The sequence below is a fragment of the Parasteatoda tepidariorum genome, chromosome 3 (genome assembly GCF_043381705.1).
Source record: "Parasteatoda tepidariorum isolate YZ-2023 chromosome 3, CAS_Ptep_4.0, whole genome shotgun sequence".
NCBI classification, from domain to species: Eukaryota; Metazoa; Arthropoda; class Arachnida; order Araneae; family Theridiidae; genus Parasteatoda; species Parasteatoda tepidariorum.
Genome location: NC_092206.1, coordinates 100,485,854 through 100,503,057, shown reverse-complemented (window position 1 = coordinate 100,503,057; position 17,204 = coordinate 100,485,854). Strand labels below are relative to the sequence as shown.

At 34.4% G+C, this 17,204-nt stretch overlaps 1 protein-coding gene across 3 annotated transcripts in view; it reads left to right on the top strand.

Moving 5' to 3' along the window:
- Window positions 1-1,153: 1,153 nt before the first annotated feature.
- LOC107442952 (CRISP/Allergen/PR-1) overlaps window positions 1,154-17,204 on the top strand; it is a 21,156-nt gene continuing 5,105 nt past the window's right edge. Inside the window, exons 1-7 of one of the 3 annotated variants that reach the window (XM_071179049.1) lie at window positions 1,154-1,190; window positions 3,584-3,850; window positions 5,430-5,517; window positions 10,441-10,622; window positions 12,286-12,386; window positions 13,839-13,951; window positions 15,803-15,937. In XM_071179049.1, the coding sequence (XP_071035150.1) occupies window positions 3,584-3,850; window positions 5,430-5,517; window positions 10,441-10,622; window positions 12,286-12,386; window positions 13,839-13,951; window positions 15,803-15,937 (886 nt within the window). In that variant the 5' untranslated portion in view covers window positions 1,154-1,190. Of the gene's footprint in view, window positions 1,191-1,456; window positions 1,679-3,583; window positions 3,851-5,429; window positions 5,518-10,440; window positions 10,623-12,285; window positions 12,387-13,838; window positions 13,952-15,802; window positions 15,938-17,204 lie in introns of those variants that run through there. The other 2 variants (XM_043050711.2, XM_071179048.1) reach the window with 2 other exon arrangements.

Here is a 17,204-nt window from a genome sequence, read left to right as displayed (position 1 = left end):
GCAAATTCAAAATCATACTACGTCCACTTTTGCCTTTTGTATAATATCCTCTGATGACATCAAAATTGGTTCGATGACTTCTTTCGCTCCTTTTTGATGGTTCATATCTTCTTGATCGTCGAAACATCCAGAATCTTTTAGGAAATATACTCTCCCGGCCGGATTGCCGACAAAAGTCAATAAAGTCACATTCTGGGAGAATTTGTTTTTGTTCTTTGTTTGAGCGGAGTCTATTTGAACCATATGGAATAAAACCAGGAGGCATAAATGGAAGTTTTGAAATCATTTTAAATGGTTCTTTTTTAGGTACTACATAATGAGCCACTCGTATTTGCTGTCGCCATTTGTCTCCTTCTGTTACACACATATGACACATACGCTGATATGCCTCTGACATCTGAACGGCTGCTTCGTTTTTCACTCTAATAAAAGAAAACTCTGAGCTAGCATTTATTTCAAGAAGAGTTGGTTCATTATCAATCATAGTACAACCAAGAATTATTGTCTCACGTCGAATTTCATCAAGTTGTAGAATATTTGTCAAGGGCAACGCAACGCTTGCTTTTGGACCAACAATGATACGAACAAGAGCTGGTAAAGTAGTGACACGTAGCAAATTGGATAAAAGATACACATGATTTATTGTATGAGCTTCAGGGGTTGATATGCAATAAAATCTTCCTCGTGCGCTGTAAGGAAGAAATATAATTTCTCCTTTCTGGGTTAGGCATTTTAGATACATCATAAGGTCTGGGGTGATGGCATGTCTTCGGATCATCCTCCGGGATGTTTCCCAGACCGTCGCCAATAACCCATAGTGCAGCTCTAGTGCGACGTAAAGTAACAACAACAACCCTCGAGACAGAGAGAGAGAGAGTAAAAGCGAGAAGCATAGATCCTAATCATTATAAACTTAATACAAATTCTTCCGTTTTATTTTCTTCTTTCTCTTTTCTATTGCTCTACTCTCTATAATTCTATTTAGGTTTATAATTTTAGGTACACGGTGTTAATACACGATTCATTTTCAAAACTCGATTAATTTAATAAAACACCATTTAATTTTTATTAAAAGTCAAAGTTTAATGTAGAAGCTTCATTTTTGTTTTTGGCGATAGATACATTTTAAAAATGCAAACTCAGGACGCGCCGCATCATTCTCGTTAAAATCCCCATAGGCTCTTCGAAAAGTAAGTAGTGGTCACAACTTTTAAGAGAGTATTCTGGAAAAAATGTTATTTATGGAAGATACAGTTTTCTAACTACTTTATCAAAATTTTGATACAGTTTAATGAAAAGGCAAGATGTTAATATTCTATTGTTTATTTTTCTCTACTGTTAGCGTTTATATTTCGGGCTGTTATATTATATATCACAGGCGGTATTATCATAGTCTCGTTTACAAGTGTTTCTTTTCGAACACAAAAGGCGTAGAACAAATGTGACATTCTAATGTTAATCCTACCTTTTCGGCATACACATCTCTTGTGGAAACACATGTCATCTTTAATGCGCGCAAGATTTTCAATTTATTATCTCGTTACCATCTTTGACATCTGAATGTCTTTGCAAAGGCCAAAAATGTTCCGATATTAATATAAAATGTATCGATTCGTTCTACAATTCGTCTTTTGTATGAACTAAATGGTAAGTGTTGATAAACCTTGACTTAAAAATGGAGAGCTTTTATGTTATGTGTTCATTTTAAAGTTGATTTTAAAACTTATTTTTAATCAAATTTAAAGAGCCCTTTATTTAAAGAAAAGATTTTATAGTGACTTTGCATTAAAAAATCGTAAATGCCACTGTTTTGAGTGTTCATTCTATAATTAGTTAGAGAATTAAGAACTGTAATAACTGCTGTTTGCTCTGTAAGTCGCGAAAAACGTAATTGCGGAATTAATATGAGGGGGACCGGAAAGTAATATCGTTTCGGCACATTAAATATTCGTTAATCTTAAAAACCAATTCATTTTTTTTCGATTCAATTTTGATCCGGCATTGAAAGGTTGTGGCTAACAAGGGTAAATACATTATTGATTAAAAATAAAGTCTTGATAACAAATATCAAATGCACCGAAACAACATTACTTTTCGTTTTCCCTAACATCTTATTAAATGGTGGTGTTTAAAGGTATATGGTTAAACTATTATATTAAGGTACCAAAAATAACATTTAGNCATCTGAAATGCTGAAAAAGAAATTTTATTTTTTGAGCTTTTTTTCGAAATTTCAACTTATTTGAAGGTTATTGCAGTTTCAAGTGCATTTTTTGTATTCATTTGAAAAATCTATAATCTAAGATGATTTATTTCTCCCTTTTTTCGCACTTATTTTCTTTACGGTGCATTTTGTTTAGTTGCGCAAAAACTATGAGACTTAGAAACTTGAGAGTATGAAAGTGTGCAGAAAAATATACGAGGTGTACGTTGGAATAAAAAATGTTAAATTTGATCATTAGTTTAAATTTTAAATTTGATTATTTTGAAAATTATTTACTATTAAACTTGTAATAAAAATAAAAGATGCGGGCTGATCTACAGACCACTGAAAAGCAACATCAGAGTTGAAATTCTGCATTCTGAAAAGGTCATTTTCATTAATAAACTCAACGAGAGTTTTTTTTTTCGAAATTCCAAATTATTCGAAAATTATTTAAATTTTAATTGCTGTTTCGTGATTTTTTTCAAACGTTTTGTCTTAAACAATGAATATTTATCCACTGGTGTAGAAAAATGTATCTCCCTCGAGATCTTCTTTTTATAAGTTCATGTCAAAAGTAATTAAAAATGAAGAATAAATATATTAAAAATACGAATGAGAGGTTTGACGTTGCCAGATCTATATCATAAGATAATCCTAGCATTCATATCGACATTTTTTAAAATACTAAAAACTAACGAGAGAAATTTTTTTCTTCCAAATTGTACTGTTACGTGATATTAGGTTACATATTGATCAGAAGAGTAAAACTCCTTTTCATTTTTATCTTTTACTGTGACATGTATTTTTTTCTTTCCTAAATTTAAATACAATACAATACAAAAGTTACACACAAAACACAAAGTTATACACAAAAGTTACAATACAATATCTGATAATATATTTTGATACAAAGAAAGAATTGCTTTAGAACAGTTTGAATGTGTGCTCATTAAGCGGACTCCTTATTGTAGCGTCCCGAAGTGGACTGATCGTAAAGACACAGTTCCCGGTAGAATACCGAAGTCAAGCATCACTGGTTGCAGTCAGTAAGCGGGTGGGAGACCACTTTGATCAGCCTGCGTAGAGATCGAGGGTGCGCGGTATCGGTCTTCGTTAAACTGTTCTACCGTAAAGTGCTCGACTTCGCTTGCAGGTCATCGGGCTACCAAAGCAGGGATTCTCTCTGCATCGGATCAAAATTGTGATGAAATATCTTTGAATCATCCTCAAGGATGTTTCCCAGCCGTCGCCTATAGCCCATTGTGCAGGTCTAGTGCGACGTAAATAAAACACCTACCTACCTTTATTGTAGTCAACGCTCAAAATTTTTCACTCATTATCTTTAAAATTTTTATTTTCTGATCTCAAATATTTCAGATGATCAGAGTCTTAGTTATTGTGGCATCGGTACTGCAGTCTCTCGCCAAAGAGAATTGTCCAGATAAGTACAGAAGACTGAGCCAAGAGCACAGTTTCTGCAAACCTCCGAATACTCAGTGTTCTTTCGTCACCAGGGGACTGCAAGACCAAAAAGCTGAGATAGCCGAGATACTGAAAGCCCACAATGATTACCGAAGTAAGATAGCTACCGGAAGTGAAACAAGAGCTGGCGGACTTAAGGAAGCCTCTAATATGCTTGAATTGGTAATATAAATTTGCATTGATAACATCCCAATGCTTCTTTATCAAGGTTTGGTTGTTGCTACAGGAAATTTAAAATTCCTAAACTGTGTCTTCAGGATTTTTTTTTTAAACAAAGCGGCACTATAATATTTCTGAGGGAGTTTAAAACTTTCATGTGAAAAATTTCTTTTTTTTTCCATCTCAGACACGTTTTTTTTTTTTTTTTTTTTTTTTTTTTTTTTTTTTTTTTAAATCTTTATTAATGATTTTTTTGTTACGTCTATTGGTCCAGCAATCACTACAGTTCACCAATTTTTTCCCCTTCAGAATTCAAATTTCTTTGACTATTTTAATTTAAAGACTAGAAATACTCTTTACTATTATTTCGAAAATATTAATATTCTGAAAGAAGATACTCTGAGAGGCGTTTCGAAGCTCCAGATCGATCTGACGATCAAACAGAAGTAATTGCTCAGCGATGACTGGTCAATACGCACTCTGCTCGCACCAATCACAGTGCTGAAGTAAAACATCCTCAGTGGATGGATCATGGGTTAGATTCCCTTTACCGTTAGGCTAACCGTTGGAGATTTTCGGCACTCAGTTACGCAAATGCGGGATAGTTCCATCAAAAAGTCTTTCATGAAAGGCAATTTTTTCCAAATACTTGATTCAGAGTTGTGATGGCTCAGGGGATAGAGCTTCCAATGAATTGACCGGGTTCGAATTCCAGCACTGGCTGGTAGATACGAATTCCGCATCTGGTTTGCACCGACCACAGTCCTGACGTAAAATATCCTCAGTGGTAGACAGATCATGGGTTTGAGTCCCTTTGCCGCCAGCCTTACCAGTGGAGGCTTTTGTGGTTTTCCTCTCCGTGTGACGCAAATGCGGGTTAGTTCCATGAAAAAGTCCTCCACGAAGGCAAATTTCTCCCAATACTTGATCCAGAAGTTCCCTTGTCTTCTGGACTGGATTCAAAATTGGGTTACGGAAATAAAATGGGTAGTCGTAAACTCAAAATTGGGTCGGCTGTTCAATGTCGGTGACTAAATGATGAAATCATGATTTTGATTTTAAAAAAAATAAAAATAAAATAAGCCTTGAACTTCGTGATCTCTTCCTGGCTTACGACGGGCAGTCGCAGCGATGCTTTTTAACATTCTGGAAAAAATGGTTTTTGACAAATATAGACATGTGTTTTCAAGTCTTTTGAAAATTTGAAGTTACCTTTATTTTTTATGTTTTTAGGCACAAATTATTTTTATAATTTGTGCGAATCTGCAACATTTTGTATGCAATTATAAAATTAGTTAGCAAACTTGCGTGAAAAAATAAATTTTTAAACTTATTACATTACAATTGTGATGAATCGAAACATTTTACTCATAAGATATCAAAGGATCCTATTTTATTTTCGGACTTTTTAGTGATTATTTGGTATTTATGGAGATCTACACCATTTATTTACATTTACATTTTGTTAAACTACGTTGTATACATTGAATAAAAGTTCTTGTAATACACAAAATCTCATTATACTTTTTCATTGTTTAAAAAACTCTCACTGAAATTCACCTAATGTTTCTCACATTTGCAGGCATGGGACAATGAACTTGCTCAAATTGCGCAAAAGTGGGCGGAGCAATGCAACTATAATCATGACTGTGCTGCTTGTCGATCAGTTAGTAAGTTAGAATTAAATATATAATGAACATATAATATAATTAAATATAGTATAATTTTTCATTGTTGTCGACGCCTTTATATTGTCCAAGAAGTATGATTTTCTTATATCTTTAGTTGTTATTTCTTTATTGTCCCTTTTTTAAACGGTATTTATCAGTAATTTTCATTAATTCTTTATATTGTTTTTTTAGATTTTGATTGTATTATGCAAAATGAAAGTGCCTCTAGAATGGATGATTGACTAAATGTAAATGATTACAAGCTTCCGAAAACCGGTGTATCCCTCCGCTTATGCTGTGCTTACGAGGCGATGTGTGAACAGGCTTCCAAGAAATTTTATTATTGTTTACGCTCAATTTTACCATTCATATGAGAGTTCTAACGGGTCGTGAGCGTAAGACAATTTTAACAAAATTAATATCACAGCATAGATAAAGTGTCATGTTTTGAGTGTTATCCCATATTTGTGAAAGAGCCGCGATGACTCAGGGAATAGAGCGTTCGCCTTCCAATGAGGCGAACCGGGTTTGTATCCAAGTCGATACGAATTCCGGCTTACACCGACTACAGCGCTGACGTGAAATACCCTCAGTGGTAGACGGATCATGGGTTAGAGTTCCCTTGCCGTCAGGCTAACCGTGGAAGGTTTTCGTGGTCTTCCTCATCATGTAACGCACATGCGGGTTAGTTCCATCAAAAAATCCTCCACGAAGGCAAATTTCTCCCTTTACCTCATCCAGGAGTTTTCTTGTCATCTGGATTGGGTTCAAAATGACAAGGCTACGGAGTTGAACATTAGCAGTCGTAAATCCATACAATTGGGTCGGCTGTTCAACGACGGTTATAAATTAAAATATTTGTGTAAAATAGCACGTTTTTTATTTTTTGGGTAATATCATAGCATGCTTGCGAAGAATTCATTTGTTTCGTTGAAAGTTAGACTGAAAGAAGGCGTTATATTGGAAAGTATAATGCTAATGGATGTTGTTCAAGTTTGGGTGTAAAAATCAGTCGGAAGTCTCACGACGAATTTTTACCCCTATCACCATCTTCGCTTAGCTTTACACGCTCAACCATCCATAAAGTAATACCCTAACGCAACATTTTTAATAAACATATTTGAAATGGTCTTTACATTTACCAACTGTTTTAGAATTATTAAACAGTATATAAGTTATTTTTGCTGTAAAACTATGACCAGTCACACATGATCAATAATGAATACGAATGTGTTAACTTTTCGCAAAATAATATTTTTGGTGAAAAACGTGTAACGAGTGAATAGTAATCAAAAATTAAATGCGAAATCAAACTTTTTCTTAAAATGAATTTGCAATGGAAATTGAGAAAAATTATTAGGTTTAAATATTATACCAATGGAATAGAAAACTTAATTTATTTAGTACACTAAAACATTTTGGGATCTCTAAATTGAGTTATCAATCCCTCAAACAATGTGAGGTTGTACCTCAGTATTTGCTAAAAAGAAGCAGTTTTAGTCTGAGGCAGAATTGCTATCATTGAAACCTGACATAATATTGATGCTAATGTCCTCTAGAAACTGCTATGCAACATCGTAAGTCAAACATAAATATGGCGGGAATTTCGGCTATAATCAGAAGTGGTTCTATTTCGGCGAGGTACCTATTTTCCTCCATTTCACTAAGTTTAATTTTTACCGGCGTAGATGAAGCGGGGAGTGAGTTGGTTTCTTGCAAATACACTGGTGTGCAAAAATTAAGTGGTTTTTCGAAGTTTGAACAGTAGTGTTGAAAATCGATAAAAATCATACCATAGGAATATGATATGAGAATATTCCTCAAGAATATGATATGAGAAACTAAACAAATGTAATCCACGGGAACAATAAGGAACTTTATTTGAAAAATAGGCTTAAAACACAATTGTACAAATGACCAAAACGTCATTGTTACACAGGATTGACGAGGAAATTCCAGCCTTTAGTATGGGATATAATCATCTCTGTTTGTATTTCAAGATTGACATCGTCTGCCCAGGTTGTTAAGAAGCTCTTGAAGAATTGCTGCCCATTCTTGTTTTAGTGCTAATCGTAGCTGCCGAATTGTTGCTGGCGGATGGGGACGTTCTGTCAAGCGTGTCCCTAGTGTGTCCCACGAATGTTCAATCGGATTACAATTCAGGAACCTCATCGGCCATTCCATGTGAGCAATATCTTTACTCTCCGACAGTTCTGTGACAGCCACTGTACGATGAGGTGTAGTATTACCGTCCATGAAGATGAACTCAGAACCCACAGTACCTTTAAAAAGACGTACATGAAGAAGCTAGGCTTAATCCGTCCCGCCCCGATTTGGGGCATCCGGAGTATACTTGATGGCCTATCACTGCGAAGATACTCTATCAGACGGCGGAGCCGGCGGTGCATGGACACTCGAGGGTCCATGGCCCTGAGTCACACACGTAATAGCAACACTACGTCGTCGACGGATAAAGGATGCCGAAGGGGGACGAACCCCAAGTCGGTGCGGCGGTGCCAATCTCAGCTGCAGACTACTCAAGTAGAGTGTGGCACCGAGAGAGCCAGCCACCGCTCCACGACCCCTCAAGGCATCCTCCGACTGGAAGATTCTAAAAACCACTCAGGACTTTACTTAAAATACAATCAAAGAAATGACATCCAACTTGGCGGCCTTAGAAATAAAACAAAAGAATGTGTTACAAATTTGAAAGCCCCCAGGGAGGGGTGAAGGACGCCAAAGTCGGCTCACAAAAATTGGGTTTAGTATGAAATTCTTGATTTTAATACCGTTATTGCTCTTTGGTTTGAGGGGCACGATCTTATATTTGCAGGATGATAGGTGTTAAATTTGGAGCCATATTTTTTGTTTGCAGAATCGCAATTAATGCACTTACTTTCCTTCTTGCACTCATTCATTTTGTGCCCCTCCTCACCGCAGTTTGCACAGCTAGCTTTCATGGTTTAGACAGTCTTTTGCCATATGCCCATACGTGTTGCATTTGTAGCATCTCAAAGGTCTGAGGTATTCTTTAACGCTATGAATGGACCAGCCAATTTTTAATGAGGAAGAAAAACCTCGGTACAATAGCGGGCACCAGCGACTGAACTACCTTGGACGATGTGTAGATCAATACGGGTATCAAGCATGATACCGCCTCATGCAAAAACTCCTGCAAATCGATCTCTTTTGAGGATGTTGGAGGGTTTATTGCATTGTTCCTCGCTTTCTCCAGACGTGTATGTGTCCAGAATCACTGGTCAGACGAAATCTGCTCTCATCCGTAAAGAGTACTCGACAGTTCTTGTGTTTCCGGCACCACATAATGGAACACACCGCTCTGGCCGTTGTGCAAATAGACCACCCTTGTTCAGTCTCCTGGCCACGGCGAAACGCGATATCGGGCGTTCAGTACTTCGCTATGTGTGCCTAGCGATTTCTCCTGTAGTCGGCCGTCCGTTTCTCCTAGCCTGTAGGACTATATACCGATCGTCCGCTGCCGTGGTTATGTGAGGACGACCTCAAACCTCTGGGCAACTGCTTCTGTCCTATGAGATGTTTTCCATGCTCGTGAAATGATACAGTGGGCAATTCCGAACTCTGCAGCCACACTGGTCATACTTCACTTCGACCTTCTTCCAACTTCCCAATGAATCGCCCTAGCGTAAACTTATCCAGATATCGCCATCCGTGTTGTCTGTTAGCCATATAACAAATTCACTTCGTTTAAACTGACGTATACCGTGCAATACCATTCACGGAAATACTAAGCTCCCACAGCCAGCTCGTACTTAACACTCCCCCGGGTACGTCACGGTGCATATATCTACTTTACCTTACCGTGAATAATCTTTCCCTGCGTTGTAACTGCGTGTTTTGTTGTTAAGCTAGTTTTTCCATTTCGTCCTTAATTTTTGCACACCAGTATTTGGACATACAGTTACTTGTATTGGATTCAGGTTGTAGTTTTCTTGGTCCAGTTATGGAACCAAATGAAGAGTGCTCTTTTCAAGAGGGTAACTCTGTATTATGCCAGAGGAGATTTGAATAGTCTGATTTATAAATATTTTTGAGAGAAGCACTTTTTCTATTTCGATGTATAAGATCGCTTTACAGAAAAGTAGTTTGCCCTGATATCTTTCTTACGGACGGGGACACAGGAAGCTCCGCTAACTGTCTATTTTCTGGAAAATGAAACTATTCAGGTCTCTTTAGACTGATGGAGATGGCTCAATATGGGCCCTCTATATGAACCGATATTGGAATGTCTAGATATTGGTCCTACACAGGGCCAATATAAGACCTAGATTAGCTGAATAATGTATATAAAATATCAGGTGAATCTGACGATTCCATATAAGGCCGATATTGGTTGTAAAATATCGGGTGAATCGGATAATTCTATATACTAGGTCCAATATCAGAAAATAAAGGCCCTTTGAACCCTTAATGAGCCCAGATTCGTGGATATTGGTCCAATGAGGGCCTGAGTTACTTTGCTGCTTGGGTAAGATCGGAGAACAGCACTGCTGAAGGAGTGGAATGAATTATCGCCCATAGGTAAGTTACGGCGATACTGCATTCTAAATTGCCCATAGTAGGTAATTAGAAATTCTAGACTAAAATCACGTTGTAAGAGAGGGACATACCCCGATTATATTAAAATGTAATTATTTTTGCTTGATTCTGTGACCACTCATTCGTACCTTACAGCACCAATAAGTATTATATGCACAATCGTGCAGAGATATCAAACTTTTGAACGGTTATTTTACTTCATTGAACTATTGAACAGTTATTCTGTTTCATGCCTGGATAATATCGTTCGCATTGTTTAACCAGATTAAATTGTACGCATTTTCTTTTAACAAGATCGCCGATGTTATCTGCGTACCCCCCAAAAATAATCTGTTCCTTAATTAGGAGGCTTCGGTGTTGGGCAGAACATGGCGTACAGCAAATACTATTGCCAAGGCAAGTGTGAAATAAGGAAGACAGAATGGTACGATGTAGTTGGAGATTGGTACAGTGAAGTAGCTGATTTTCACAAAAGATTTGTACCGGCATTAAATTACACGGGTGCAGTTACAACTCATTTCACTCAGGTAAACTGTTATTTTTTTTATTTTATTCAAAAGATCAAATAAAAGTATTATTATTAAATAGTTTCATTTCTAGTAGTTTTTTTCAGAGCTGAATGCAACACAATGAATAACTCCCAAAATATTTTTAATTACGTTGATATCAGAGATGATAATTTTTTTTCTAACTTTCAAACGACGAAAACGATAGAAAAGAGGGTTAAATAAAAAATGGAAAGTCTTAATTTCTTTTGATCCTACAGTCAGACTTCAATCATAAAAGTTCTAGGGGATAACCTTTAATTTGCAAATAACTTTCTGGAGAAGGTATTTCTCCAGAAAGAATTAAGAAAGATGTTAAGAAATCTATTCTTTTTTTCTGAATAAATATACCTTTCTTAATTTTTGAACCTCTAAGTATACGGATACCTGCAAAATGGAAAATATGTTGATAATAATTAACTTAGCAGAGCGGTGAAAAGTTAAAATCTCTTGATGTTTATTTTTTCTCATCTCTGGAACTATTTAAGAGAATTATTTTCCACACAGTTTTAAAATTCGTTCATTTAAAAATCATTTTAATCTAAAACTAATTTTTATAATTATTTATTATTTTGTATGGGTTAATTTAATAATCCTCAAAAATATGTGTGTATATTTTGACATACCGTTAAACTATGTCATTTTAAATGAGAAAATAGAACGAAATAGGTCAAATAGTTTCTGAGCGGTCCATGAAGTTCCAATCCAGTTGCTGTTTCGATGCTATTTCAGTCGATTCATCCATTTTAGATACAGACATTCGATCTTATTTCTTTTATTACACTCATTATGTTTCAATGGCCTCTAAATATAATTTTCTTTTAGTTTATTCAATTATTTATTTATTATTTCAAGTGATAGAAAACAAGGGATATCTAATGGTTAGTAAGTTTTTAAAAGTATGGAAAGGAGAAAATTGAGTTTTGTTTTTAACTCCTTTTTCCCGTTCTATGAATTACTTAACTGTTTGAGAACAACATCTCCATCCCCGAACATGGAAAGTCCAAAAATAAATTGCCATTATTTATGTAATTATATTATAATGTATTATTAATGGATTAAGTAAGTAAATAAATAAATAAATAAGGATTGTTGTATTGAACACCTCCACGAGGTGAAATCTGGTTTCAAATAGTTCCTACGTTGAAAAGAGACAAAATGTTAGCAGTCAAAAATTTATGAAATTACAATTACACTGGAATTTGTTGCATAGTGGGTAAAATGTTTTAAATTTTAATATCTAAAAGAGAAAAAGCAAGGAAAGTACCGAAATGTCCTGCTTCGATTTCTGAGTGATGCAAATATAAAAAAGTAGTATTTTTAAATATGTGTACTTGAGCACTTATTTGGTACTTAGATGATGGACCGGACATTGAGGGAGCGAGCGGGAACAAATGTCATACTTGAAGCAAATTGCCATACGTTTGCATCAGCAATCGCACGTCATCAATGTGCAGAAGCATACTAGAACGAACGTGCGCTAATTCACTGTTATGGTTTTGCACATAACATAAAGTTCATTTTAATAAGTGAAACGACAGACTTGTGCACTGCACTCTGTACATATTTTTTCCAATCATTGTAACATTTTTACTATCATTAATAATTATAAAGTATTCTTAAAAGCCAATTTTATTCACTGCAGTTAACGTGGGCGGAAACCTATAAGGTTGGATGCGGTTATGTTGCTTACAAAGAAGATGACGGTGGCATTAAACAGTTTTATGTCTGCGACTACGGACCGAGGTAAGTATAATAATCAAAGTAAAGAGTAAGAAAATAAGTTCCCCCCTCCCAGGAAATCAAACAAAGTTTGTATGTCATTCGATCATGATAGAGCAGGTACCTGTACATCTTGTACCGAGTTTTATTGTTGTCCTTTTTGGGGGGATTTAGACATGGAGGACTTTGTGACCCGTCAGATTTAACGTGCATTAGTCACCATTTACTACACTGGGAGTCTTCGGCCGGCTGGACTCGAACTCCCGTTCTCAGAAACGTGAGTCTTATGTCCTGCCAACCGGGCTATACCGGGCAGAATCTCAGATGAAAGTGATTTTTAAGCAATGCTAAAGACACACAAACCGTTATGGCAGAGCCCTGATTTTTTATTGGAGGGTCTTTGTCTCAAGGATCTTCTTAATTATGTGGAAGTAGCTCTTTAATGTATCATTATATTTTTGGCCTGGAATACTATGTCTACAGTCGTAAGGGGGGAACTCATTTTCGGACTCTCCTTTATAAATTAGTTTCAGTTATGTAAGTTAAATAAAAAAGATGGTAAAGTAATTAGGTTAGTTTCAGCACGTAAATTAGTAAGTAAAGTGTAATGTTTTCCTTCTCTAAAACTCTTGTAGAATTCCTACTGTTAAGGAATGAATGAAACAAATGCGTAATCTGTCTGCGGAACTTTAGTCGGTGTTCGACTCCGGATTTTTCGGGGTGACTCCGACTTGTTCACTTGTTTAAACTGCTCCCAACTAAAAAAATTGAAAAAATTTATTTGTGCAAAATATTGTAATCGAACAAAAAACTATTACAAGGAGAAAAAAACTACATATCAATATCTCACAAGCAAACTCGCACTTAGATAAACGTTTTATGACAAAAAAAATAAATTGTTCAGTAAATATTCATGATTCACTCAATGAGACATCATATTTATTTGCACATTTATTTAATTAAAATATCAGCTTAGCTAAATAAATTGGATTTTGGAACTTGTGACTTAAAAGACAACTTATTATAAATTTATTTATTAATATAATAATTCTATGAAATCAATAATTCAACAAATCATTCATTAGCTCAAAAACTATCAAATGTGATAAGTTAAGGTTTTGGTAAGTTAAAATGTAAATAATTTTCATAATATTCATTTGAGTATTATTTTTTCCACATAATCATAAATATTTGTCTGAGTAATTTCCGCAACACCAAACATCTTTTTTTTTCTTTAATAGGATCTGAAAACCTTTAACTAACAATAATCTGAATCGAGCACATTTTTTTGGCCCTCGACTTAAACTCCTAGTCTACAGTCTCGTCCGTCCACTTTAAGGAGTTTTGGGAACAATTGTTAAAAAAAGTTTTCAATTTTCAACAGCAAAGAAATAGTCAGTTTATTAATTTCAAACCAATGAAAGCGTACAACCTCTAAAGTTTATAGAAATTTCTAAATATTTTATCTATTTTTAGGGGAAACATGATAAAAAACCCTTTATATAAGGAAGGAAGGCGTTGTACAGGATGTCCAAAAAATTCATGCTGTGATAAAACTTGCCAAGGAAAAACGTATCCCGGGCTTTGCCGTGAGTCTTTATTTATTTATTCTTATTTTATATTTAAGTAATCATCGAATATTCCATTTTGTAAAAAGGGAACCCGTAAATTATAGCTTTGATTTTTATTTTCGAACTTAATACTAATTGACTATTTTGGGTCGATCTTTCTTTAGTGATATTCAAAAACAGTACAACAAAATTTAGAACTGGCAGTAGAGAAATAGTATTAGACATTTTTGAAATTTAATTTCGCAGGAACTATTCAACCTATTTCGCTCACATTTTGTATTTTCCTATGTAAAATTACATTCTATTTTAACGATGCAAATAATTGCATATCTTATTATTCAAAATTTTTCCCATTATGAAATAAAATAATAATAAAAAAAATAGTAAATACTCACTACAAGTTATTTTTTTACACAGAGTAATTTTTGGCTAAATGAATTTTGTAATTGTGTGGAGTAAAAAAATTTCGATTCGCTTAACTAATCTGCCAGATATGGTGTAATACGTAAACAATAAAATTAACATACTTTTGACTGCTCTCCTGACTAAACTATTCGGACCCTATTTCCCAGATTGCGGCTATCCCCAAGCCTCGGGGGTTTGAATCCGGAGAAAGAAAGGTATGTTTATTCAAAGAAAGTACGTTTTTGTGCTTGATTGCCTAACTTAAAATATCTTCTGCACTAATTAATTACCATATCCTTCAAACTATTAAGATTGAGTCGTAGAAGATGAAGATCCGATCAAAAGTTATTCAGGATGATCAGTTTTTTATTTTGAGCACTGTATATAATAGGATATAAATAATTTTTTGTGGAAATAACAAAAAAATGTAGGCAACTTAACACATTTTAAACCGACATTAATGCAACACTTTGCGGTGGTGTAAAAAAAATAAATAAATAAAAACTTTTTTTAGGGAATTGGCGTTTCAATTCAATTGATAACTTCGAATGTGATTAACACTTAAGATTTAAAAAATAGGCAAATATTGTTAACATAACTCCAAAGTAATTGCTTACAGATGCCCTGCTTGGACATTAATAAGTCATACTCAGATAAAAGGAAAAACTTTCTGCGGACACAAAATCTCCATTTGAACACTTTTCGCAATCACTCATTTCAACACTTTCGCCGGACCTAATTTCGACACTATTTGTTCAAAATTCATTACTTTTTTTTTTTAGTTTTTAATCTTTTGAAAAAATTATAGTGATTATTGTATACACCAGCATATATTTCTTTAAATTTGGTGAGTTTTTTGACAATACAGAATTAGTTATTAACTTACCCTGTTTTACCTTATTCTTAGTATATTTATAGTTTTGTAACTTTTACTACGTCTTTTATAAACTCTTCTACTTCTACTTGCTCCAATTTTATTGTAATTACTTCTGTACTATTTGATTAGTTTTAATAGTACTGTTTTAATATGTTATACTATGTTCTTTTGTAAATTTTGCATGTTTCTCTTTTAAATTGTTTTTTCAACTGACATTTTTAATATATTGCTGTTTTAATGTTTTATCACCTTACATGATTTTTGCTGCTCTGCGCCCGCCATGTTCAAGGGCTGTTTGCCATGTTCGATATGTAATTTATGTTTGTACTGTTTTCTGTATTTTTTATTTTAATAAACATTTACCCGTATGCCCTAAATAAGGGCGGGTCGGGGTAAATTTTTCCATTCTTTCTAAAATTCCGCACTCGTGCATGCTATGCATATCTGGTTTTACGATGTTGTCCATCCTTCTTGTAATCAGCTGTTTGTAAGCAATTTCTGATAGGCAGAAAGGTTTTTCAATTGGAAATAATTTATTAAACTAAATTATTAAAAATATATGTATATATATATATTTTTTTTACTAGGATTGTCAAGCAGTCCTCCAATTTATCCGAAGGATAAAAACCTTCTCTATTTGTGTGATTTTCGTGCAGGTGATCCCAATTGCGAGTTTGATTCGGGCAACGGGGATAAATGGAAACTTGCGAAAACTTCGGCAGGTAAGTTCTTCCTTCCTTTATACCAAGAGACGGTGTTTTAAATATCACGAGTTCTTGACTTGCTCCACTTCCGGTAAGAAAGTATACAGACTCTCGACAGCTTATTCTGTGAGGCGATATTTTCAAACAGACAGTTTTGTTTATAATAAAATAAATAAATTATGTAATTGTTGAGCTCAAATCTGATATATTTCTGAAGATATCAATGATATTAAGTAATTCTGCCGAGTTTGAATTGAAAATTTATTTTTGTTATTTAGCGATGTATTGCTAAAAAAAGGTAATGTCATTGCTAGATTTAGGAAGAACTCGTTTTTTTTTTTTTTTTTTTTTTTTTTTTTTTTTTTTTTTTTTNTTTTTTTTTTTTTTTGCAGTTCTGATTAGGCCTAATTTTACTTGTTTATTACTGTTTGTTCTTGATGCAAGCCTTGCACCATCATACATTAGTTATAGTATATTGTTTGAGCAGTTAAATTAAGTTCATTTTACAAATCATCATTTAGGTTTAAAGTTCGAAGTTGATGTAGTGTTAACAAGGTAAGAAGTGCTTATGACAATTCCTGCGTCTTGAAGTCTTCAAATGTCAATTCTTCTTTTAAACACAAATAATAAATCGGGTAGAAAATAAACGTATACAAGAAATACTATTCAAGAGGGTCTCTAAGATCAAGAAGTGAGCCAAATGGTTTCAAAGCACACCAAAAACAGTAACCTTATAGGAAGTCAAGAGCTTGCAGCGCTCCCTAGTGTAGAAAACACCATCCATGGAAAACCTCACCACCTGCAGTTAATAAAAATCGGCTTAAACATCTCAAAACAGACTTAACATCTTACAGACTTAAACATCTCAAAATGCATTTTTCGACGAGTGTTCATTACGCAGGTTATTCCACGATGACCATCCTTATTGTATGCAAGTGTTTTGACCATTTTTGTAACAAAAACTGAAGATTAAATACCATATCCACTAAAATTAATGGGAGAAAGAACAAAAACGTTTTCACATGTTTTTGAGACTGCTTGGTCAAGGACCAGTAATAGTTGACCCTTAATATTCGAATTTTGAAATTTTCTTGAAACCTTAACCTTAATGAAAAAAATTAGATCTTTAAAAATGTTGCCAGTATTATGCAAAGCACCAGGAAAATTGGAAAAGTCTTTTCAGTATTTTCTTATATACCTGATTTTAAGTTTCTTGTTATGATAAACTGACTTTCCTTTGGGTTAAATAGAAAGTATGTGAAGAAGAAATATTTAATCATATATA